Source organism: Taeniopygia guttata, chromosome 19 (genome assembly GCF_048771995.1).
Source record: "Taeniopygia guttata chromosome 19, bTaeGut7.mat, whole genome shotgun sequence".
NCBI lineage: Eukaryota > Metazoa > Chordata > Aves > Passeriformes > Estrildidae > Taeniopygia > Taeniopygia guttata.
The window spans coordinates 4,618,991-4,642,617 of NC_133044.1; the positions used below are offsets into that span (position 1 = coordinate 4,618,991).

The window sequence follows — 23,627 nt, forward strand, 5'->3', positions numbered from 1 at the left end:
GTGCTGTCGAGCCCATCCGTTCCGGTAGAGGGTAGTCCCGCTCTGCCCATGGCAGGTCCCGGAGCGCGGCAGCTGCGGGTGACGCTCACGGAGCTGCGAGGTCCCCGGTGCTCGGCTGCTCCCCACCCTCAGGCGGGGCGGGGGGCGCGGGTGGCTTCCCCTGCAGGGAAAGGGAGGGTCAGGCATGTCCCAGCCGCAGCCGCAGCTGCGATCAGTCAGTCCGTGTCCAGCCCACAGCACCCCGCGGGGGAACCCCCCCCCATTCCCGGGGAGCCCCGGGAACCGGCAGGCGCTCACCGCGACCGGGCTGGGGAGAGCTTGTCCCTCCCCAGCGCCGGGCTGGCATTGTCCCCGGTACTGTTCCATGGCAACGACACCACCGGGTGGCGCTTTCGGTACGCGGCACCGGGCGCTCAGCCCGTCCCGGTGCTCCCGAGAGGGACCCGGTGTCCCCCCGCTGCCCACCTGTGCCGGCTGCCCGCGGCGCGGGGGCTGTGTGCCACCGTGGTTCACCGTCCACGGCCCCAGGGACTGGCTGGCATAGAAGTCCATGGGATAAGGCTGCTGCCACTCGATGTCCTGGAGAGCCACCGCAGCCTGCGGAGAGGAGCGGGGATGAGTCCCCGAGTGGTGCCCGCAGAGGTCCCAGCATCCAGCTCGGTGTGCTGAGGAGGGCACTGCTGGGGCAAAGCTGGAGGCACCGGGAATCCCAGTGTTTTCACAAAAGATTGGATATCCCAACAGCATGCCTGGACTGTGCACAGAGCACAGATGGAGAGAGGAGGGGACACTGTCTGGGTGCAGGGACATCCCCAGCCTATTCTGGCACATCACCCCAATCTAGGACTGTCCCCACAAAACAGAGAAGGATGCTCACCTCATAGGGTGTCAGCAGTGGCTTGCTGAAGGCTTCTCCCCAGTCAATGGAGAGCCGGGGACAGGCTACCTGCACCCACCTGGAAGGGAAATGTCACAACGGGGATGAGCATTTTGGGAAGAACACGGCACAGTGAAGCCTCTCAGCAGAACCCCAGAAGGTCCTCACTGTGCCAGCACCACCCTGGTAAGGCCAGCCATGCCCCTTCCCTGCACAGTGACAGCAGGATGGAAGTGTCAGGGACAGCTTCCAGCGGGAATTGCACAGGGATGGGGCACCCTGGGCTGGAGGGGGGAGCAGCACTCACACATCCACCTCTGGGAAGAGCTTTAATTTGCTGGGGAAGATCTCAGACAGCAGCACCCGCACGTAGAGCCGGCCCAGGGCGCGGAGACGCGACTCCAGGTGCTGTGGGGGAAAGAGGAACCTGGCAGGGTTAGGATCCCCCAGCAAGCCCCCCAAACTCTGCCCACAGCCCCTTCCTGGCCATCAGACCCTCTGTGGGTCCCAGCTCTGCCCCACGTGTCCCCTTAGTGGCAGTCATAGGCCAGACTGTGGCCATGGCTCAGGCTTGTGCCCAGCTCTCCCCAGCACGTGCCGCAGCCTAATGAAGTAATTACTGCTCAATGACAACAATCTGTTCTCGTTAGCGGCTGCCTGCCCTGGGACACCCACCTGTCATGGGCTGGCTGCAGCCAGAGCTTTCAGGAGGAGGAGAGGGGCCAGAGATGTCCTTGTCCTCCAGAGCCGGCACTAATCGCCCCCTGCCCAGACAGCCCTACCTGCTGTGGAAGAGCTGCTGGGACCTTGCTGTCCTGCTCTGCCCACTGGTCCCTGCACTGCCTCAAAGCTCACCTGTGGCTACCCCAGCATTTCTGGGTGTGAGCAGGGCCACCATGCTCAGAGGGCAGAACTCTGCTGTCCTGCTCCCCTCACCCAGCCGAGGTGCAGAAAGCGCCAGCACGGCAGCTGAGCAGGGATGCTGAACCCGATCGGAAGTTCATCCAATTAAAACAAACCCAGCCAATTAATTGCCGAGCTGTCTGGGCACGGGGGGGTTCTCCAAGACTGGCCAGCTCTCCCCAGGAACGGGTTTAATGAGCCCTTGTCCAGCCTCCCTCATCTGCTGCTAATTGCCCACGCAGACCGGGACCAGTGGCCGCTGAGGGTTGCCGGCGGTGCCACATCCACCCTCGCCGATGGTGGCATCGCTCACCAGTCCTTCCCCCCATCCAACAGCAGTGCCTGGTGCCCGGTGGGGACACTGGGGAGGGGGCTGGTACCTGTAGGATGCTGGGGGAGCCCTGACGTCCCAGCGTGCCCAGGATGAGTCCCCAGCAGCGGGCAGTGCTGGCGGTGCGGATGGCGTCCTGCCGGGCACGCTGCATGCGCTCGTGGCTGTAGTGCTCCTGCGAGAACACTTTGCTGTAGGGATCGTACCTGCAAAGCACAGCCAGGCTCACACCGGCTCCATCACCTGCCCTCCTCCCAGTGATGCCAGTCCCTCATTAGCACTAATTGTATCCCACAGCATCTGTCCTCCTGGCTGGTGCAGGACCCAGCCAGCTCGTTAGGGGACAAGGACAGGGATAGAGTACAAGTCTCCCACCACAGCACCCCAACACCCAGCACAGCCTCGGCTCCGTGCTCGGCTTCACACTCAGCTCCCCCCCATCCTGGCTCATCAATTATGAAGAATTCTTTGATTTGTTGCTTTGTTTGACGAGGAGAATTTTAATCAAATCCCACTCGGGTTTCGGCAGCTTCACCAGCGCCATAAACCTGACGTGCGCCTCCCGTTTGTAACAAACGACCTACTAGGAAATTCAGATTCTGCCAAATGGGCCCAGCCTTTCACTCCTGATATTTCATCTGCTTTCAGCGGCCTCATCATCGCGCTTTATGGCCTCTGCCTGCAGCAGCCGGGCTTTAATGGCTGCACCTCCACGAGCTTTCACAGGTACTTGTCAAAATGTTTATATTCAGCTGGAGTAAATGGCTGGTGTTCATCTCCCCCAAGCACCTCCTCACCCACCCCATGGCCTCTCACCCCTCTCACCTGCCCAGCCCTGGGGGGCACATGGGGACAGATGGGGTGGTCCCCACCATGGGGTTGGAGTGGGTGCCTGTACCTGTATGCAGGTATCCCTGGGTTGGCAATCATGATGGACTCCAGGTGGAAGCGCCCGTCGCCCAAATACCTGCCGAGAGGGAAGGGAGAGCTATGGCACCGGGAAGCAGCAGCACCCCATCCACGAGTCCTTTCCAAACTGCAGCACAGTGGAGATGTCAGGAATCCAAGCTCCTGTGCTGGGACCCAGGGGCAGCAGGCACAGAAGGGCTCCCTGGCATGGCAAGGCTGGAGAGGCAGCCATGCTCAGAGCAAGGAGGGGTGCTCACACCAGCACGGGCTGGCTGGGAGCTGCTCCATCTCAATGGCTGGTTCTAGACGCTGCTGCTTCCATTTCTAATCGGATTTCCAGTCAGCAATTACATTTCAAAGCCTTTCATTCAGATGCCCTAATGGAGTGAGGGCCTGGAAAATGAATTCAGACGTAAAACTTGACTAGATTTTGCCCTTAATTGGAGAATGACATTTTGGGAGATCAAAGCTAATTTGTCTGTAAAAGTTAGCCCCAGAGACGGTGCAAAGAAGAAAATAATAATGCAGGGAGGACGCAGGTAAGGCCGAGTGCACCTGCGCAGGTTGGTACCGCACTGCCACTGCTGTGCCAGCTGCAACGACCCACTCTCACCAATGCAGTGCCAGCCTGGCTGCCCCTGCCTGCTCCTGATGTCCTTGGGGAGACAGAAAGTGGCTCAGGATGAATCCAAAGCTCTCACTGCCCCTGTGTCCAAGCAATCTGGAGCCCAGCTCCCTGCATGGCCGTGCTTGGAAAGGCACTGGTGCTGTTGGCTCCCAGCAGCGTGGGCAAGAAGGAGCTCAGCAGGGCCCAACCCACACCTGGGCTCCCCAGCTCCCCCCAAGGGTGGGGTCCTTGTGTTTATTTATTCTGCAGCACACTGTATTCACAGTACATTAAGCATTTCCATTACCTAAAATAATTAGGTGATAGGAAGCGAAGTGCTCCCTCTAATTTGCTGTCCTTAAATAAAATTAATGTTGCTGTGATGTTGGGCCCCGGCCATTTGTCTTTTCCAATTATCCACCCGCCCTTCCATCTATTATCTATTCTGATATACGACTCAATTATTTCCTCCGTGCTACAAGCACACGCCACTTAAAGCAGTGTGAGGAGCTGAAGGGGGCCTATCCCAGCCTGTGCATAGCCCTCACCACCTGAAAATTGCACAAAACAAGGCAGGGGAGGCAGGAAGGTCTGAAGGACCCCGAGTACTTACACAATGGCATCCGTGTCCTGAGCGAGCCGGGGTGATGTACAGCCCAGGATCTCTCCCGGGGACAGTGGCTTACACTGGGGCACACACACCTTGTACTGGGAGCGCAGCTCCTGTGACACTGCCTGTGGGAGATGTGGGGTCAGCAGGGATAAGCCATGGCACAAAGGGTGGCTGAGGACCCTTGGGGACACCCCAGCCCTGGCAGTCCCAGCTGTGGTGACCCAGTGGAGGGGAACCAGCCCGCTCGGGGTGGCCCCAGAACAGCCCCGTGCAGCCGGGATGCTCAGCGAGGCTCGGCCAAGGTATCAATTAAAAGACAAGGGAAAAGGCTTAACGCTTGGATAGCCCCGTGTTTTGATAGACACGGCTCAAGAGGCTCATTCATCTCCCCCCCTCCTGCCCAGCCGGCCGTTCAGGGGCAGACAGACAGACCCGCCGGAGCTTCCCCGGCCGCTGCCGGCACTGCATCAAAATGCCAAGTGCTCCACCGCCTGCCCTGACATTTCCAGAGCAGCTCCCGGGGGAGCTGGGGAGGGGTGCCGCCATGAAACATTGATCAGAGTTATTATAAAGTACTTGATCAACATTATGGCAGCGCCACATTATTGCAGTGACTGTCAGAGAGGAACCAGCTCCATCAGCACCCTGGGGCAGCCGCTCCCACAACGGCGCTGGGACCGGGAAGGGCTGAGCCAGAGGAGAACTCAGGGGGAGACAAAAGCCAGGGATTTCCATCTCACCTGCACTGTGGAGACAAACTGGATGGTGCTGACCAGGGCCAGGGAGGTGCCTGCTGCAAAGTTGAAGCGAATGGTCTCAAGAAAATGGGATGCATCGATCTTTATGTCCACAAACACATAGAGCATCTTCAGCCCCTGGGTGGAGTCGATGGGAACTGGTGACAGGAAGAGACAGGGTCTGAGTGTGGGGTACACCCGGGGCTCCAGTGAGCCCTGGGTTGTTGCTGCCTGCAGCTGGGGGATAAAGCACGTTGGTGAGGCTCCCTGTGCCCCAAACTGCCCTGGCATAGGCAGGATGGGCTGTGCCACCCCTCTGCCTGTGCTGGCTCCCAGGGCAGGGGGTGCAGAAGGGAGCCACAGAGAGCACCCGCTCAGTTTCTCTCCAGATAATGGCAGCCTGGGGAATCAATGAACACAAATCTAATTACCCCGGGTGCTAAGAAGCCTTTGTCACCACGATTAAGTGAATAATTAAAGTACACAGAGTCCACATCGATCCACAGCTCCACGTTCACTTCCCATTTTGGTGCTCTTTGCCTGATCACAATTAAGTGCAAATTACTCCCTCCTGCAGGGCACGTGGGGCTGGGAGGGAGCAGGAAGCATTGTGTGCTTCACCACTGACCACCCTGGTGACAGAACCAACCTGGGCAGATTAAAAGGAGCCCAGCATGCTCACAGCAGCCCGTGGGTAACCCAGGGTGCCCTGTGACCCATCCAACTCTGCCCAGTGACTCACCCACTCCACAGCAGGCAAGGGCAACAAGGCCACAGGCAGCAGATGGCAGCTGGTCTGGTGACAGTCAGCCTGGCAGTGCCTGCCTGTCCCTGCAGGGAGCAGCTCCAGCTGATGTGACTCCCATTCCCCAGAGCAGCCTAATGGATACGGCCCCTTCCTCACCTTCCTGCTGTTCATTCATGAGCAGCAGGCTACAAACCAGGAGTTTTATCCTCCCTGTTCCAGTGGTGCCCATAACCCTCCTTCCGTAACAAAGCACCTAGCACACATATTTATCAGCAGGAACGCTCACACCGACGTGGCTTTCAGGACAGAGTTCTCAACTGGGGAGTCAGTATTTCACACAGAGCCTGATGCAATTCTTCAAACCTGTTTATAGGGCCCCATAAACGTCCAGGAGGACTGCCAGGTGCTGGGAGCGTGGCAGCAGCAGGGATGCACACACCTCCTGCTCACTATGGCAATTCTGCAGATCCACCTTAAAACCCAGAGCGTCTTATTGTTATTTTTGGGCTGATTCCATCCTGGGTGGACTTCAAAGTTAGCAGCATCTGGGACAGCAGCGCAGTTTCCATGGCAACAGGATCCAGAGTACTGTCCGCCTGGGGAGCACACAGCCTCCTCCTCCTCCCTTCCCTGCCCAGCCCGCACTGTACCCGCAAAGCCGCCTTTCCTGCCCCGGGGCAAGTGGGACCCCCAGGCCCTTGCTCTCCTCTGCCATCATTCCCTTTGTCATCGCTCCACAGAGGCCACGTGGGGACCAAGAGCAGCCCCATCCCCTGGGCCAGTGGGGTCCTGCCAAGACATGGCCTTGCTGCTCTGCTCTTGGGGACAGGGCTGCATCAGTGCGCTGCTGCAGCAGCCGAGCAGGATGAGCACGCCCTGCTGCACCCAAAATTCTGCCCGTGAGCAACCACCCAGCCAGCCTGGCCCCATCCAAAGCCAGCAGTGAAGCTGGAGAACAGAAGGGATTAGCTTTGGCACTCTATCTCCAAGCTGGTGCCGAGAGGGGTGTGGAGCTCTCAGCGTGGCACGGTGGCAGCCTCCACAGTGCCACACCCCAGCAGCACCCCGGGATTTGGTGGCACCTACTTAGGCAACTGTGTCCATAGTGCACCAGGAAGTCAGCGCCCAGGGCCCGGGCCGTGTAGTCATCCACGCAGCAGGCGCCGTAGGTCACGTCACCCATCACCACTGCCTCTGCATCCGTGAATCTGCGGGAAGGCACAGCACTCAGGGTCACGGCCGTGCCACCACAGCCCAGGCTCTGCCCCCCAGCCCCGTGGCACGTCACGATGGGGTACCCCGTGCTGCCACCGAGCCACGCGCCGGAGAGGACAAGCACTGGCTACTCTCCGAGATGTCAACATGATTAAGCTGGAGAGCGGTAATCCGCCTCTTCAATTGGGTAAAGCTGTTTGCAATTCAGCAGATTATCCACTCATCAAACAATACGCTGCCAGATTCCTAATGCTGCAGCGGGGAGAGCGGCAGAGGGAGACCCGGCACGGCGTGGTGCCACCGCTTCCACCAGCCAGCCTTGGGGACTGGAGCCACCAGGATGGGCAGAACAGCTGTCCTGGCATCCCTGGCATCACCCCATGGCTGGGCACTCCGTGAGCCAGTGAATCCATTCTGCACCTGACTGTGTCAGCCCTGGATGCCAGTTTGGCCAAGATGGATGACCTCCAGAAGAGCTGGTGTTTAAGTGGCACTTGGCAAGGAAAAGCACAAAATCACCACTGGTGCTGTCCCCTACCCCCAGTGCTCCAGGCCAAACCCACCTGGCACCTGCCAGCCTGTGGGTGAAGGGGCACACACCAGCACCAAGCAGCAAAGCCAGGGCTCTGGCATGATTCAGAGGCACCACCTTGGTGGGTATTTATGGCACCATTTTGGGGGATTATTAGCTTGGCTACCTTCCCGGGGAGCTGCCGCAGCAGGACGAGAGCAGGTATCACGATAACAAAGCCCCGAGCCTGGAGGGGCTGCTTAAACCAGATGCTAATTCCTTATTTAATCGAGGCCTGCTGTAGCTCGGTGCCAGCGGGGTCCCCCCTGCTGCTGGCACAGGGCACCAGGGAAGGAGGGGACACTGGCACGGCGTCACCCCCTGCAGCACCCATCGCTGGCTGGGGGCCAGGGTCCCGCGCTCCCCCCAAGCGCCAGGCAGGGAGCGTTACGTCGGCGGCAAGAATAGAAATGGTGGGCAGAGCTGGGCAGATGGCAGAAGGTGGAGAAATGGCGGAGCGTGCTGAATATTAACAGCTCCGGCCCATCCATCAGCGCCCAGGGATGGGGACAGAGGAGCAGCAAGGCTGGAGCATCCCTGAGGAGGGGGCAGAGCCATCCTCACCTCTGAGTCCGGCCTGTGCTGCTCCCACTCCATGAGGGTTGGGGATGCAGCTGGGAAGATGGGCAGGATCCTGCCAGCACCCAAACCCCACGATTCCTCAAGGCCAGCGTGGCCTGGATGGGAGGATGGCTCCTCCACTGCCCACGTGGCCACGCCGTGGGGCTGGGGGCTGCCAGTGAAGGTTCGAGAAGGTTCTTCCCACCCTTCTGAGCCCCCAGCCCCCTCCTCTAATGAGAGGTGATGAGATGAACATGAATCAGACTCCACACATCTCAGCAAAAGTGGAAAATTATTCAGCTCCTTAAGATTCAGGATGGGGAGGTCTGACTCAGAGCGGCAGCCAGCGCCGCTTAATTTTTTATAGATTAAAATGTATGCAAATTGGCCCAAACCCCAGAGAAAGTCCCTGGGGGTGAAGAGCAAGAAAGTGAAATAGCAACGGTGGAAGGAGGAGGGCAGAGGTGCCCGTGGCCCTGCCCGATGTGTGGGGCTGCAGCTGGGCAGGGAGAGATGAGGCTGAGCCCTGCACTGGCCATGGGCAAGATTCCTCCTCTGGCTGCAGGGAGCCGAGTCACAGGTGAGCAAAGAGGCCACAGGATGGTGCCTGGTGAGGAGGGAACCCAAGGGTGTTGGCAAGGCCAGGAGCCTGGTGCTGCTGCAGGAGGGGCTCCAGGATGGCACTCACCAGGATCACCCGCTCCAGCTGGGCTGGACAATCCAGCAGAGCCGTAATCATCTCCCGAGACAAATCAAAGGCAGGAGCCAGGGCCTCCCCTTGATGTTTTAATCAGTTGAGTGTCGCCAGAGTCTTTCATCAAACTACAGAGGAAGGAAATGTCAATTAGCAGCCACCTGCCTCCAGTGCAGGCTGGGGAGCTGCTCGCCAACCAGCCCGGATCAGGACACCAGGACGTGGGCAAGGGGCTGCCACGGCAGCATCCTTGTCAGTGTTTTGTGTCCCTGGAAGTTGTCACAGCCACAGATAGGTCCCAGCAGCGTGCTGGCAGTGGTGACAGGGATGTCCCCACCCAGCGCCGAGACGCTCATTACAGCTGGGAGCTCATGAATATTGAACACGTGGGGAGGTTATTCATCTTTTACATCCCGCAAACCCCGGCTCATTCTGAAAAACCGCCTGGCCTTAGCATTTTTCTCATCTCCCCCTAATTCATTATCTGCTCCTTTAAACAGATGGCTCCCAAAACCCCATTTATAAAGCGCCATGCTCAGCACTGGCAGGATGTGCTCCAGGGCAGGCCAGGTCCCGGTCCCGACCCCAGCTGGGACCCCCAGGCCCTCCTAGCCCTGCTCCCCAGTGCAGGATGGAGCAGCAGCAATCCAGGGACAAGTTCTGGGGCTGGAAACGCTGGGTGAGAGACATGCACATGGAGCCTGCATGTCTCCAAGCATGGGGTAGCCAGCCCCTGTCACCTGAGCACAGGCACTTGGCTGGAGCAGCCCTGATTTATCCCAGCCCCTCGAAAAATGAATGAGAGCATTTGCTGCTGGCAGGAGCGCAAGGTCCCTTGGCAGCCTGTGAATGATACAGTGCTGGTCCTCAAGCCACGAGGCAGAGCTGCTCTCCCCAGCAGGGACGAGTCCTCAGCCCCTGTGTGTCCAGCAGCCCTTGGTGGGGAGGGGATTGAGGGCACTGGGCTGAGAGTGGCCAGTGCTGGCACCCCTGTGCTACGGGAGGATGGAGCTGGCACTGGGATGCCAGGGTGCCTGCGTGTTGTTCTGGGAACAGGGACATGGTACAGACTGCCCCTCGCCTCACAGCCACCTGCCTCACCTGCGTTTGGCCCTTCAAATACCCCACAGCCACCCCATAATCACCCCACAAACTCCACCCCCACTGCCTGCTCTGTGCCCAAGCCCAGCGTGTCCCAGGAGACCCGTGGGTGCTGCTGTCCTGGGCTGTGGGGGCTGAGCCCAGCCCTGCCTGAGAACAGTGCACTTAATTAGCGGAGAAGCCCATCACCAAGCCCCATTACCAGACTCCCAACTTCATTAGCACAGGAAGGCTGCACGTAATTAAAATAATGAGTTTGTGATTTTATTGCAATTGGTGCTGGAAGAGCCTGGCTGCAGCTGGGCAGTGATGGAGCCCCACAGAGCTTCTGCAAGTGGGGCACAACGAGGAGAGGTGGGTCTCCCCACAGCCCCCCAGGAGGAACCATCTCCAGCTGGGGGGACTTCCCACTCTGTCCTCACTTTAAGTGGCAGGGCAAACACCACCTCACAAGGGGCATGTCCCAGGGCACCCCAGCTTAGCAGTGAAAAAAACCCAAAATAAGGCAAACCAAAGCTCAGGGCACATTAGTTGTAAAGGCACCATGACCATCCTGTGTCCCCTCTGTGGGATACAAGGAGGTGGCATGGGGCACTGGTGGCGGGCACCACACCTGTGCTGGCACATCCCAGCCCTGGGAGGTGACAGCCCTATAGACCCCACACATTCCCCCCGGCCCAATCCCCACCCCTGGCGCAGCCACCACCCGGGTAGAAGGTTTTGAACATCTCCAATGAAGTGAGAACTTCATTCCTCCTAATGATGCTGTTGTGTGGTTAATGACAGTGATTAAATTCCCCTACACAGTGTGCACCCGCTGCCAGAGCCTCCAGGTTGTGCTGAAAAGGACGAGGGGAGAAGGGAAGGCAGCGCTGGCCAGCAAAGCCACAGCACCGTGCAGCTGAGGCCAATCCTGATCTCTGTTACTGTCCCAGGGTGGCCTTTTGGGACCTCCTGGTGATGCTGCCAGCTTCATCACAGCGTTCAGTCCCACACTGCTCAGTGCCACATGGCAGACCTGCCTGGCCAAGGGACCTGGCACCTGCTGGCACTGGGAAGCTGCTGGGCACACCAGCCATGGCACAGGGACTGTGGGGCACACCATCCATCAGGGCCTGTTTTGTCCTGGCCATAGTGGGGCATCTCAAGCTCTGCCACAGCTGTTGGGCTGTGCACACAGATGTTTACCTTTTTATTTCTCAACCAGGACCTGCTGTCACTCCAAAAAGTCTCTGTATGCTCCTGAGTCACCAGGATGAGGCTAGGATGGTTTGTGCACCTCCAGCACCGCCTGGCATGGATCTTCAAAAGCCACTGGGAGTTGGGAGGTGTTTAAAACTGTGACAGGACAGCCTCTGCAGGCATCAGGACACCCTTGGGCCCCCCTACCATTGCCCATCCCTGCCACCAAGCCTCAGCTGATTAGCAGGAGCTTCTCACCCCGGCGTGGCACAGGAAGACAGAGGGATTAGCAGCTGCGAAGCCTGACAGCCGACTTTATTAACACGGAATCAAAAGCCCAGCTGAGAGCCCAGCTGATCCGCCTGCTCCAGCCCCGGCAGGGAGGGGAGCAGGGAGGGGAGCAGGGAGGGGAGCAGGGGTCTGCAAACTGGTGGCACAAGGGGACAGGACTGCCACCTCGCCGGCATGACAGCGGGTGGGCTGGGGGGCTGCCCCTCCCCGAGCTGTGGTCCGAGCTCCCCCCACGCTGCTCTCCACGCTGCCGCCCCCCAGCACGAGCTCCTTTCCGCCGAATTACATCAGCCGTGACAAATGGAGCCAATTTGGAAGGTGCCGAGGGAGTGTCGTGATGTGGCGCCGGCAGAGCGCGCAGACCCCGGCCCCGACGCCCCCCCACCACCGCAGCCGGGCACAGCTTTGACAATGACAAACCTATTAGCGGTAATTAACTGGCCTCACACCGGTCAATGCTCCGAGCGTGCTCTCGATTTCAAAGGCTGCGGGCTGAGAACCCCACCGGCTACATCTTCATCCCCGCAGCCCCTCGGGGCTCGGCCAGCGCCAGGGCAATGCTGGGAAGCTCAGACATGCCCCATCCGGCTGCCCCCTCCTCTCCTCACTCCCACATGGCTGCGAGGGACGTGGTGACACTGCCATCCCACTGCATGGGGACAGACAGACGCACATCGAGCACCGTGTCCCTCCTCGAGCCGCCTGTGATGTGGGGGAGTGAGCCACATCCCCGCTCTTGGCTCTCCCCAGCACCACCAGGCCACGGCAGAAATATTCTATTAAAAGGCAGCTCCAGCACAAGGGATAAATATTCAGTCTGAGTGGCAGCTGACACGGCTCCAGTTCAACCCAAACACACAGGGGTGGGCACTGTCACCCCAGGGGCACCAGCCCCGGGCATGGCTCTGCAGCCAGCAGCAGAGAATGCAGGGCAGGGAAAACTCACTCCCCAAACTCCCACCAGTAAGAACAGGGCAGGAGGCTGTGGGGATGGGCTGGGGAAAGGGGCTGCTCCCTGAGCAATGCCCCCAGTGGGCACACAGATATTCCTGTCACGCTCAGCCCTCACATCCTCTCTGTCACCAGGAGGGACACCAGCCCAGGGCTGATGGTACCCCCAAGCCGCCGTCCCCAGCCTGGTGATGGCAGCCAGAGCACACAGCTGCAGCGATTCCTGTCACGTCAGAGGCTCATCCGGCCCCAGCACTGGGTGAGGAGGGCCAGCAGGAGCGGGCGGCCGAGCTTCCATTCCACACTAATGCTGGCAATGAATATTAATAGCAGGAAGAGGCAGGAACTAACGAGGCCACCTGCCGATTCACACCTCACCTCCAGCAGCGTAACTGGGTCCCCAGTGTGTCCCCAGAGAGTGGACACGGGGCTGGGCTCGCTCCTGCCCACAGCCACAATCCTCCAGCTGGCAGTGCTGGTACCCAGCACAGCCACATCCCCAGCCAGGGTCACGGATGGCACCCAGTGCTCCCAGTAAGGGAGTGGCAGTGAGGTGTCTCTGGGTGCTGCACGGAGGGAAGGACACAGCCCTTCTGCTCAGCCTTGAAGCAAACCCACGTCCAAACATCATCCCATCAGTGCCCCCACATCCCTTCCCTTGGCTGGGCACCTCCACCCACACAGCACCCATCTCCCACCAGCACCCCTCACCAGCCCAGCAAGGATGCCAGCACCCCAGAATCCAGCAGCACCCTGGAATCCACCATCCACCAGGAAGCGGGGCTTAAGGTTTCATTCAGATAAAAGAGCCCCTTAATCCGCTGCCTTTGAAGTCGGAGACATGAAAGCGGCTGGGTGCCAAAGCTGGAGAGGAGGCAGCTCCACTTAAAGGGACAAACCCACGCAGAGCTGCCCACACTCGCACCCATTCCCTGTCCCCACCCAGGGGAGACGAAGGCAGAGCGGGGACAAAGCCCGAGGGCACGGCTGCCTTCCCACCCGGCACAGCAGCTGCAGTGGGGAGGCTGCCCTCGCCCAGGCAGCTGCTAATGAGTGCCACGACCCGGTGGCAGAGAGGCACCAAGTGCTATTAGCACTAATTCATTGTGCTAAAACAGAGAGGGGCTGCGGTGGGTGGGGAGGAAGAGATCACGGCCAGTTTCTGCAAGGTGCCTGCACTGTCCACTGTCACTGTCACTGCACAGCCCAGCTCCTCTCCAGTGCCTCAGCCTCGCCTCTCAAGCAGGCACAGAAAAATCAAAGAGAGAAGGCGTGGTGAAGGGGTCACCCAGCAGGAGCGACCCTTTCTGTGCCATCACTGCAGCCTCAAAGCCTCCCAGCTGCAGCGAGGCTGCCCCTGCACATCTCCGTGCAGGGCAGGACAAGGCCAGGGGGAGGAGGCTGGGTCCTTGCCGCACAGCAGAGAGGAGAGGAGAACCCAGCAGTGAGTCCCCAGGTCCCTGTGACCTGCTGCAGGGCTGCCCAGCTGTGCCCAGCCAGGTTGTGGCCCCAGCCACAGCACGTCCTCAGCCAAAGCCCTGGGTCTGCACCTGCCTGGTGGCCAAACCATCCCCAGCAGCAGCCCCCATCCCCTTGCCAGCCCCCATCCCCTTGCCAGCCCCCATCCCCTTGCCAGCCCCCATCCCCTTGCCCTGCAGGGAAAAGCCGTGCTCTTACCGCTCAATGATGTCGGCGATGGTGCAGGCAAACATGAGGAGCCCTTCTGGCATCTGCAGGGCCACTGGGAAGAGAAACAGCCACGGGGTTAGGAGGGGCTGGAAGGGATGTCTTGAAGTGGGGACCAGCTCAAAGTGCAGCACAAACCACCCTGCCCAAACCTGGCAGGTGTTGGTCAAAAATCTGGGTGGCTCTGGCAGCTGGGGTGCAGACTGTCCTGCCTTGGGCTGTATCCACTCTGCCTGTGCACACACCTCATCCCTCTCTGAACCCACTGACACTGCTGGCCTCTCCCACTTCCCACACTAATGACTTCCAGATTTTAATTATGTGCTGCACGGCAAAAGGAACTTTCTTCTGTTTGTTTTAAACCTGCTCCTAATAATGTAAACACATGCCCCTGGTTCTCCTGGTACAAGAAAGAGTGAATAATCATCCCCTGTTCAGCCTCTCCACATCATTCACAATTCTACATCCCTATCATATCCCCTTTCGTTCACCTCTTTTCCAGCTAAAGGATCTAAACCTATTTAATCTCTCCTTATACAGAAGCTGCTCCAAACCTTTGATCATCCTCACTGCCCTTCTCCACACCTCCCTCACAGCTCCTCTCTCCATTTCAGGAGGGTGGCCAGCAACAGCCGCAGCATTGTGCCTTGCAGGAATTTATTCAACAACAAATTATGTTTCCTCATTTGCTCCCTCCTCACAGAACAATCAGAATAATCCCTCTTCCTCCAAAGGCCAGTGAACTGCCCAGTGCCTGGGAGCCCCCACGAGGTAGTGGGGAGGAGCAGGGACCATGATGGAGGAGGTAAATGGAGGAGGCCCCATTAATCCTGTTGTTGTTTCACCTCCCAATCCCACTAAGATATCCAAGCTTCCATGCTATCTATCCAAACACACTCTCCAGATTCCCCTCCAACAAAATCCCCACGCTTCCCAGCCCAACCCGCTGGCCAGTGTGGAGCTGTGTAAAGGCCTGGCTCAAATTAGGCTGATCCCACCCTGTTCCAGCCTGCAGGGCCCAAGGAAAGCTGCACACGCTCTGCCAGCCCCTGCCTGACCTGGCAGGGATGGGGGCTCCATATGCCAGCATCCCCCAGCCCATTGGAGGCTATTTTGGCCCATTTGGGGCTGCCCTCCAGCCCAGATCTGCCAACAGCGGGTTGGCAGGAGGCAGCTGGGTCACTCTCCACCATTGTCCCAGCACAATGGGGAAAGGGGGTGCTCCCCAGCCCCCCCAAACCCCAGAGCAGGCAGCACACAGGCAGGGCTGGCTGCAGCCCTGTGGGAGCCGGCGTTCCCTCAGCAACGAGCCCCTGGCTGGTCTCTGCACACGCGGATTTTTAAATCCCAGCACGGCTGGCTGGCTGATGGGCTCCGCTCCCAGCTCGGGAGCCTAAATCCCAGCCGCATATTTACATTTAATTAGGAGGTGCCAAGCAGCAAAACACAGCGAGGAAAGCCAGAGCAGCACGGCTGGGACACGCCCAGCCCTGACTCCCACCCCAAAAGGGCCGGACAGCCCCAGCCCCACACCCTGCGGCCCTTCGGCATCGCAGCCGGCAGCAGCTCAGCTTCCAGAACATGCCCGTGACGCCTGCCAGCCCTGCCAGCTCGGTGGCAGCAGGCAGAGACATTCCCAGATGGATACAGAGCATTTCAAACCCGCCAGCAGCCCCTGTCTGCACGTTAAATCGGGGTGGGGATGCTGGTGACACCCGGGGATGGAGGGGGAGGCTCCGAGCCCTGCTGCCCGTGGCTGATCACACATTGCTCCGTGGGATGCACAGCCTGTGCAGGGAAAGCCCTGGCACCGCTCCTGAAGCCTCCACAATCATCCTCTGCTCCTCTGGGGCTACAAAACCCTCTGAGGAAGGTTCAGAGCAGAGAGCAGCTCCCTGCCAGCCCCACCCGGTGCCCGGTGTTGTGGGGCTCCCCCTTCCCCACTGCCCCAGCAGTGTCAGGAAAGTGCAGGGAGAGAGGAGAGAGGCAAGAGGAGCACAGCAGGGACCTGGCCAGCATCCCAGACACATCTCCAGGCTGACAAGTCCACACAGCTCAACCTGTCCTGTCCGATGTGATTATAATCCAGAGATACAGATCTATTAACCCACCTCGAGAGGAGCAGAGCTCGCCAAAACACAGCCTAAACACAGCGGGGGCACAGCAGCAGCTCAGCCCCGCGGGGGTCCAACCGAGGGGGCTCAGCAGCACAAAGCAGCCCCAAAACCGCTCCCGCCCCGGGGCAGCGCTCACCCTTCCTGGCCTGAGCCTGCCGGATGCGCCAGATGGTCTTGGGGATCTCGAAGTTGTAGTTGGGGGGCAGGGCCTCCGCCGCCTCCCGCAGCTCCGCGTTGCCCAGGATGTCCTCGGGGATCTGCTGGGCCACCTGCCGCGCTCGGGCTGGGGACAAACCGGGGGGACCGAAAGGAGCCGTCAGAGGGGAACGGAGGGGAGGACAGGGCAGCCCGCACGCCACGGGCCACCACAGCCTTGCTGTCCTCATGACAACCCTTGGTGCTAAACTCCTCAGGAAAGGGGGGGAAAGAGGTGGGGTCCTGCCCTTCACACTGGGGGCAGATCGGGGGAACAAAAAGGGGTTTTTTAGCCCAGAAAGCACCGCAGTAAGGATGTGAGCGCAGCTGGCTGTCCCCACAGCGAGGGGACAGCACGCACAGCCCCTCAGGGCTCACCGGCCAGCACCCCGGTGACACCCTAATGCCCCCCCGTTTCCCCAGCAAGGGGATCCCGTTATCCCAGCGGGAAAAAAACACCCGGCGCCGCTGATCCATCCCCGGGAGCCTCATCCCGAAGCCGCCCCCCGACAGCAGCCGCCCCCCTACATCTCGGCGATGCCAGAGTGCAGCGGGGGAGTGACAGCAGGGGGATTATTCACTATTTCCAGCCCAACACCGGCGCTCACGAGCCACCAAACCCTCCCCGCACGGCCCACGGGACAACCGACAAAGGGCCAGCTGGGCCGGGCCGGCGGCGGGGGCGGCCGGGATGATGGCGGAGCCACCTCCCGCCACCGGCACGGACTCCCCCGTCGAGGCAACCACACCAGCGCGCGGTAGCGGCCCCGGGAGCCCCGCGCCGCGCCGGTCCCAGCCCACCTCTGGCGGGCACCGGGGCCGCGCTCCCGGCCCGCACGGGGGCCGCCATTGTACGGCACACGTGGGGGCGGCCAGGCAGCGCCAAGCGATCCCCGAGCCAGGCCGGAGCAGCCGCCGGCCGAGACATCGAGCTCGGGAGCGCACCGGCGGGCCCCGACGGGACGGGCGGTGCGGCGGGGACCGAGCGCTCCCGACACGGTGCCGGCGGGACACGGGAGAGCGGTGCCATGTGACAAGCGCTGCCATGGCGGGGCTGTCCGCCCTGCACGTCGGGGATGTGGTCCCGGGCGCATCCCTCGTGGTGCTGACGGTTTCGGGGTTAACGGTGCTAACGTTAATACAGGGATGGGGCGGGGGCACCGGGAGCGTTGTCGTGGTGTCCCCCCCGCCACGCCCCGGCAAAGTATGGGGCAAGAGGGACCGGAGGGGAATGGGGACCCCCTGGAGACAGCGGGGATCCCGACGGGGCAGTAAGGACGGCAGCGCTCCCGGTGGAATAACGGGACCCTCTCGGGGCAGTGGGGACAGCAGCGTTGCCGTTGGAGTAACGGGAGCCGCGGTGGGACAGAGGGAAGGAGGCAAGAGGGGCAGTCCGGGGCCAGCGGGGACCTCCAGGGGACGATAGAAGACCGAGGAGGCAGCGGGGATCCCCCGAGGAAGGCGGCGGTCCCGGCGGGGCGGTGGGGACAGCTGCGTTCCCGGTGGGATAACGGGGCCCCCTCCGGTGCACGGGGGAGGAGGCAGGAGCGGGGACAGCTCGGGGGCACCGGAGTGACGGAGAGTGCGGGGACAGCAGGAATCGGGAGACAAAGGGGACAGCAGCGACCGGGAGGCAGAGGGGACAGCAGAGCCCCCGGGGGGGTATCCGTGACCCCGGTGGGGCGGAGGGGACGAGAAGGGGCGGAGGGCACCGTAGGGAGCGGCCGGGACCGTGCCGGGGCGGCGGGGACAGCGCGGACAGCAGAGACCCGGATCGGACGGCGACATCTCGGCAGGACACGGCGACACGGCGGGCGGAGGGGACGAAAAGGGGCCGAGGGGACGGCGGGTCCCCGGGGAGCGGCAGGGACGGGGCTGGGCAGGCGGGACAGCGGGGCCAGCCGTGAGCACGGCGGGCGCGGGGCGGCGCGGCGGAGCCTCGGTGCGATAACCGGGCACCGTGTGGACGACGACGGCAAAGGGGACAACGATGTGCCGGGGGTGACAGCCGGTCCCGGAGGGACCGCAGAGCCCCGGGGGGGGCGGCGCTGGGCCGTACCCCGCGGTGGGGCGGAGGGAGGGCGGCGGCGCGGGGAACGGGAGCAGCGGCACTTTCACGAACTGTCCACGGGAGGCGGGAGAGGCGGCGGCGGCGGCGGAACGGGGGGGCCCGGGGGGGCTCGCCCAGCCCAGCCCGGCCCGGCCCAGCCCAGCCCAGCCCAGCCCTGCCCGCCCCGTCGCTGCCCCGCCCCGCCCCGCCCTGCCCAGCCCTGCCCGCCGCTGCAGGCAGCGCGGCACCGGCACCGGCACCGGGCACCCCTTTATAGGCTCTGCCCGAGGGGGTGGGGGGCGGCGGCGGCCCCAGCCCCGAGGGGGCGGCTCCCCCCTAAAAGCCGGCGGCGGGACGCGCGGCGGGCAGAGGCGCGGCCGGCGCTCCCCGGTGCACCGGGGCCGGCGCTCCCCGGTGCCGCTGCGGCTCGGCCCGCCATGCCCCCGCGGGGGCCGCTCGCCCGGGCTCCGGCTCCTCGTTCCCGGTTCAGCCGCCGCCGCCGTTACCGCTCACCACCGCCGCGCCCGAGGCTCTGAGCGCCGCCGCCGCCGCCGCCGGGAGACCGCGCCCGCCCCGGCTCCAAGATGCTCCGCCAAGGTGAGCACCGCACCGGGAGGGCACCGGCTGCCGCGGGCACCGGAGGCGGCGGGGCCGGCCCCGAAGTTTGTCTCCCCGCCGAAGTTGGGGCCGCGCCGCCGGGCGCCCCCCGCCGCCACCGTGTTACCGGCGCCGCCACCGAGGCTCGGGCACCCCCCGGGGAGCGGCACCGGCGGGAGCGCAGCGCGGCGGGGAGGCGGGAGACCGGGAGGAGCGGAGGGAGGCAGGGCAAGCGCCGGGTCCCGCAGGACCGGGGACGCGGTGGGTCCCGCGGGCACCGGGGTACGGCGGGTCCCGGAGGCAGCGGGGATGCGGCGGGCGTGGGGGGGGCGGGGGGGATCGGTGCTCTTCCCTCAGGGCGAGGGAACGGGAAACGGGGCTCACCGGGGAGCGCGGGGGGTTCGGCGGGGAAGTTGGGGCGAGCCGTCCCGTTCGGCCCCCCCCCCCGAGGAGAATCGCTCCGCTGTGACATCACGCGATTTCCATGGCAACCGGCTGGGACATCATCGGGGAGCTTTGTGACATCACAGCGAGGGGAGCAGCCGGCCCTTCCGGGGGGTCCGGGACGGTGGGGAGGGAGGGCAGGACCCCCGGCCCCGCCGCACCGGAGCGGTCCCGGGGAGATGCTGGGGACAGCGGTGACATGCGGTGGGACCCCCCCACTGCTGTCCCGTGTCCCGGGGAGGGGACAGCCACACAGCCCCGGGCCCAGCCCTCGCCAGCACCGGCACATGCCCCTCTCCGACGAGGCTCGGGCAGCGCAGAAGGTGCCAAGGCTGTGCGTGCAGCCCCTGGCACTGGGGTGCGGACCCCCAGGCAGGCAGGGCAGAGCCCCCGCTGCCACCCCAGAGATGCTTCTTTCCGCTGGGGGAAATGTCACCTTGCGGCTGTGTGGCCTCGCACTCGGATGCTCCTTTCTCTGGCTCCCGCCTCAGCTTTGTTTGGCGGGTGAAGCCAGCCCGGCTGGATGGCTGGAGAACAAACCCCGAGCCTCGGAGCAGCCAGCCCCGCTCTCCAGCCTCCATTCCCAGCCCTGGTGCACTGGCTGGAGGAAAAGCATCATCCAGGCTGGGAAAGTGGAGCCTGAGGTGCAGGCAGGCAGCGAGGCTGCCGACAGGCTTGGATCCCACCAGGGGTAGCCTGTTAAGGTCAAGATCTACAGCTTTCATTTGTGCAGCTAGAAAAACAAAATGCAAATTGAAGAGCCTGTGGGCTAAAGCAAAACCTATTCTTAAAGTTTTCGTCTTGTTAAGCAAGGAAATAGAGTGCCAAATAGGCTTTGTTAAGTGGCAGTCTAATTAATAATTTAAAATCTTGTAGCTGTCTTTCATTAGAATTTATCTGTACATCAACCACAAAATCAGTCAAACACACTCATTTATAAGTTAATACCGTTCCTGAATAATTCAACAGGCAGTTAGAGGAGGCCTCCATCCTGCCCACAGGTTCTCCCCTCCCTGCCTCACCGGGCCAGGTGTCCCTGGGCAGGGGGCTCCATCCCCAGCATTTGCCCCAAGAGGGGTGCAGATGGGACATCCCACATGTGATGCAAGGGGACAAAGGGACAGCTGCTGCTGTGGTGTTGGGCTGGGGCCAAACCCCTCTGCGGGGCTCCAGGATGGCTGATTTTGTCAAGGATGGTGGCAATGCCAGGCTGTGCTGGTGGGTGGCACTGCCACCACCTTCCACGTCCCGCTGCTGGGGCCATGGCAGGGCTGGAGGCAGCAGGGGCTGTGCTGTGGTGACACCCCCAAGGGAGGCAGCTCTGAGGGGACAGCTTCACGCTGTGCCACACGGGCAAAGTCGTTTTCAGCGTGGCCGGGCAAGCGCTGCTATTCCTGAGGGCATTTTGGGCCTCTTGCACCCCGTGGGCTTCATCCGTGGAGTCCCTGGTGGGATTTAGGGTGGGTTCTGTGCTGTGGGATGTCACTGGTGGCGTGGCAGTGTGGGGTGCAGCTCCATCCGGGGTGAGGGTGTCACAGCCGTGTTAGAGGTGGCAGCTGCAGGCAGGAGTGCAATACTGGCGGTGCAGGAGAAGGAGATTTCCAGGTCAAGGATGGCACCAAGGTCATGGGCAGCCACATCCCCGTCCCTTCCATCGCTCATCCCATCCACGGGGGTCCAGCCTCCATCCCTCCCTGCCAGGCCAGCAGTCAGCAGGCAGGGTGCAGGCTGGGCTGCGGTTCTTGCGCCGGGGAGCCAAGAGCCCAGAAACCTTTCTGCTTATAAAAGTTTAATTTCATAAAGAGCTGATAGGAAGCCACAAGCTCTCTGTGCCCGGTGAAGCAAGGGAGGGGGTCAGGATGCGGCCCAGGCTGTCCCTGCAGTGCTGCTGGGGGGGAGCGAGGAGGGCTCGGCAGAGGAGACCTGCCTGGCCCTGGAGTCGGAGCCGTGGCTGCTCAGTGCCCTGCACCGATGGAGCCCAGCAGGGTCAGAGCCGTGGCCACGCTTGGCTGGATGTTATTGCCACCTTTTGCCAAAAATGCCACACCCGGTACCCCACAGCCCCGTCTGGGTGACACTCCAGGTGGCCTGGAAGCACTGCCCTAAAAACATCAGTGAACATGCCCAGGAGACATAGAAATCTGCATTTTCCAGTGTGATTTCACACCCATCTTCCCCTGAAGCAGCTGGCAGGGCTGGAGCCAGTGGCACAGGCCAGCAGCAGGGGCGGTGAGGCTCCGTGGTTTGCAGGATGAGGCCACGAGTGGGATGTCATTGCCTTGGGGCCAGGCAGGAACAGGCTGGAAACTGCTGGAGCGCTGATGGGTTTTGACAGCAAGAGCCAAAATCTTGTTTGAAGGCAAAAAGCAGGCAGGGAAGTGTGGGAGCCTGGAGGGATGTGGTGGTGGCCAGGTGTGACCAGGGCTGCCTCCCGCTGGGGCGTCCCCTGCTCCTGGCAGTGCCCCTGTGGGAGAGTAGAGACAAAGCCCCCCTGGCAGAGGAGTGACCCAGGACACGATTACTTCAGCCCCACATCACCTGTCCCACTATGCCCCACATTGGGGCACCCCTGGGTGACACTGCCACTCATCCCCACCCCAGGGACCTGCTCCAGTGTCCCCCAAACAGCCAAAAACTTGGGCTTTGTTTGCAAAGTGCAATTCCAGGGTTCAGCTGCGATCAATAGAGACTTGGGTTATCAAGAGCAGATTATGTTTGCAGAGCTCTTTGGTGGAGCAGCAGCAGCAGCAGCACAGGCACCCACACCCCAGCAGTGGTGGCTGTTGTTTGGGTGGCTGTTGTTGGGATGGGTGAGGTGCTGCCCTCGTTCAGAACCCACCAAAGGAGGCTGAAATCTGATTTAAGAGCAGCTGCAACAAGTGGGAGGCTGCAGGGAGAGCCACGAGGCCAGGAGAGGAGCAAGAGGGATCCTGGTGGGAGTCAGCGAGGAGGAGCTGGGGGTCGGTGTGCTGGCACGGGCAGGGGTGCAGGGCACGGCCTCAGGAGCACCACTGGGATACAGGAGCATCTGTGCTCTCTCCTGCAAAGCTGCTCTCCCCCTGCTATTTTGGGTGATGCTGCTCCAGCCCAAGGTGGAAAGAGCTGGCTCAGCCTCAGCATCCTGTGCCAGCAGCAGGGCTGGTGCTGTCCTCGCTCTGGGTGCCAACACCACGTCCCATCTCCCAAATGGAGGAAACACCGATCCCACCGATCCCCCGGTACCATCCCTGCGGAACGGCATCGCCATGGAAACCCACAGCCCGGCAATCAGAGGGGGGACACTTTTAGGATTATTATTTTTACTGATGACAAATGGTGAAGGCACGGTGCTGACAAAGGAGATGAGCCCGGTGCTGGGCATTTTCCCCGTGGCCGCTTTTTCTCCTGCTTTTCACCGTGTGATGGGGCAGCCCTGGCTGTGCCCGGGTGTTAAGTGCGGGCAGGGCGAGCGGCAGATGCAGGACGGGAAGAAGATGCGGGGTGCAATCTTCTTTGCACAGATTAGGATTGGGGGTTATTAAGCGGAAAATGCTCCATTTGGTGTAGAAAGCTCCTTTTCCTTTTTAACAGCGTGTGTGCCCCGCTGGCTGCTTGCTCCCCGGTGGTGCTGGCACAGCGGCTGGGACCCCTCCCAGTTTTGGGGAGCAGCTTTTAGCGATGCTCCTGCCCGGGCTGGGAGAGCCGTGGCTGCTCTGGTGGCTGACGGTGCCAAAAGCTGGTTCCTGTCACGGCTGTGTCCCTCCCGGCCAGCGGGATGAGGTAGCAGCACCCTGGAGAGGTTTTGGCACAGCAGGTCCATGGAGGTCCAGCGTGGATCCGAGCAGATGCCGTGCGTGGGGAGAGTCCCGAGTCCCGGCATCACCATCACCCCGGGAGGATGCAGATTTCTGGGCAGGGAATTTGGCAGCTCCTGCTCTGGCAGGGCTCCTTACGGAGCAGCCCTGCAAGCGGAGGGGAGGTGCCAGCGGCTCCGCCAGCCCCGTGTGCCGCACTTGGGAACCGCTTTCTGTTTTTTATTTATTTTTTTTTTCCCAGCTGCATTTGCACCAGCGTTTGCATTGGTTTGCTTGGGGGAACCCCATCCCCGTGATGCCACCGCGGTGCCACCCCAGGGAGTGCCAAGCCCGTCCTTGGGCACGGAGAATGTCACGGGGCTGTTTTGGCCCGAGGTGACCTGGGTGAAGATTTTGTCACCCGGCTGGGTATCCATGTGCCTTTGGTACCTGCTTGCACCGGGCAGATCCCTT

The 23,627-nt window shown here is 61.7% G+C and overlaps 2 protein-coding genes across 3 annotated transcripts in view; one reads left to right on the top strand and one right to left on the bottom strand.

The window, feature by feature from the left end:
• Positions 1-21: 21 nt before the first annotated feature.
• Positions 22-17,342, bottom strand: DPH1 (diphthamide biosynthesis 1). 2 transcript variants are annotated; one of them, XM_030288084.4, is made up of 12 exons: positions 17,091-17,310; positions 16,231-16,377; positions 13,969-14,032; positions 6,812-6,933; positions 4,981-5,135; positions 4,241-4,362; positions 3,010-3,078; positions 2,161-2,317; positions 1,185-1,285; positions 878-956; positions 466-597; positions 22-160 (listed from the first exon to the last, which is right to left on the bottom strand). In XM_030288084.4, exons 1-12 carry the CDS (start codon positions 17,215-17,217, stop codon positions 86-88), a joined length of 1,350 nt encoding a protein of 449 aa, XP_030143944.4. In that variant the 5' UTR covers positions 17,218-17,310; the 3' UTR covers positions 22-85. The 2 variants fall into 2 exon arrangements, with proteins under 2 accessions (XP_030143944.4, XP_072793352.1); XM_072937251.1 differs by lacking the exons at positions 22-160; positions 466-597 and adding an exon at positions 611-754 and having other exon boundaries at positions 17,091-17,342.
• A 1,200-nt stretch (positions 17,343-18,542) lies between these two features.
• The window catches only part of RTN4RL1 (reticulon 4 receptor like 1), a 30,093-nt gene continuing 25,008 nt past the window's right edge, over positions 18,543-23,627 (top strand). Inside the window, exon 1 of the mRNA XM_030288083.4 lies at positions 18,543-18,936. Coding sequence (XP_030143943.2) covers positions 18,924-18,936 — 13 coding nt within the window. The 5' untranslated portion in view covers positions 18,543-18,923. The remainder of the gene's footprint in view (positions 18,937-23,627) is intronic.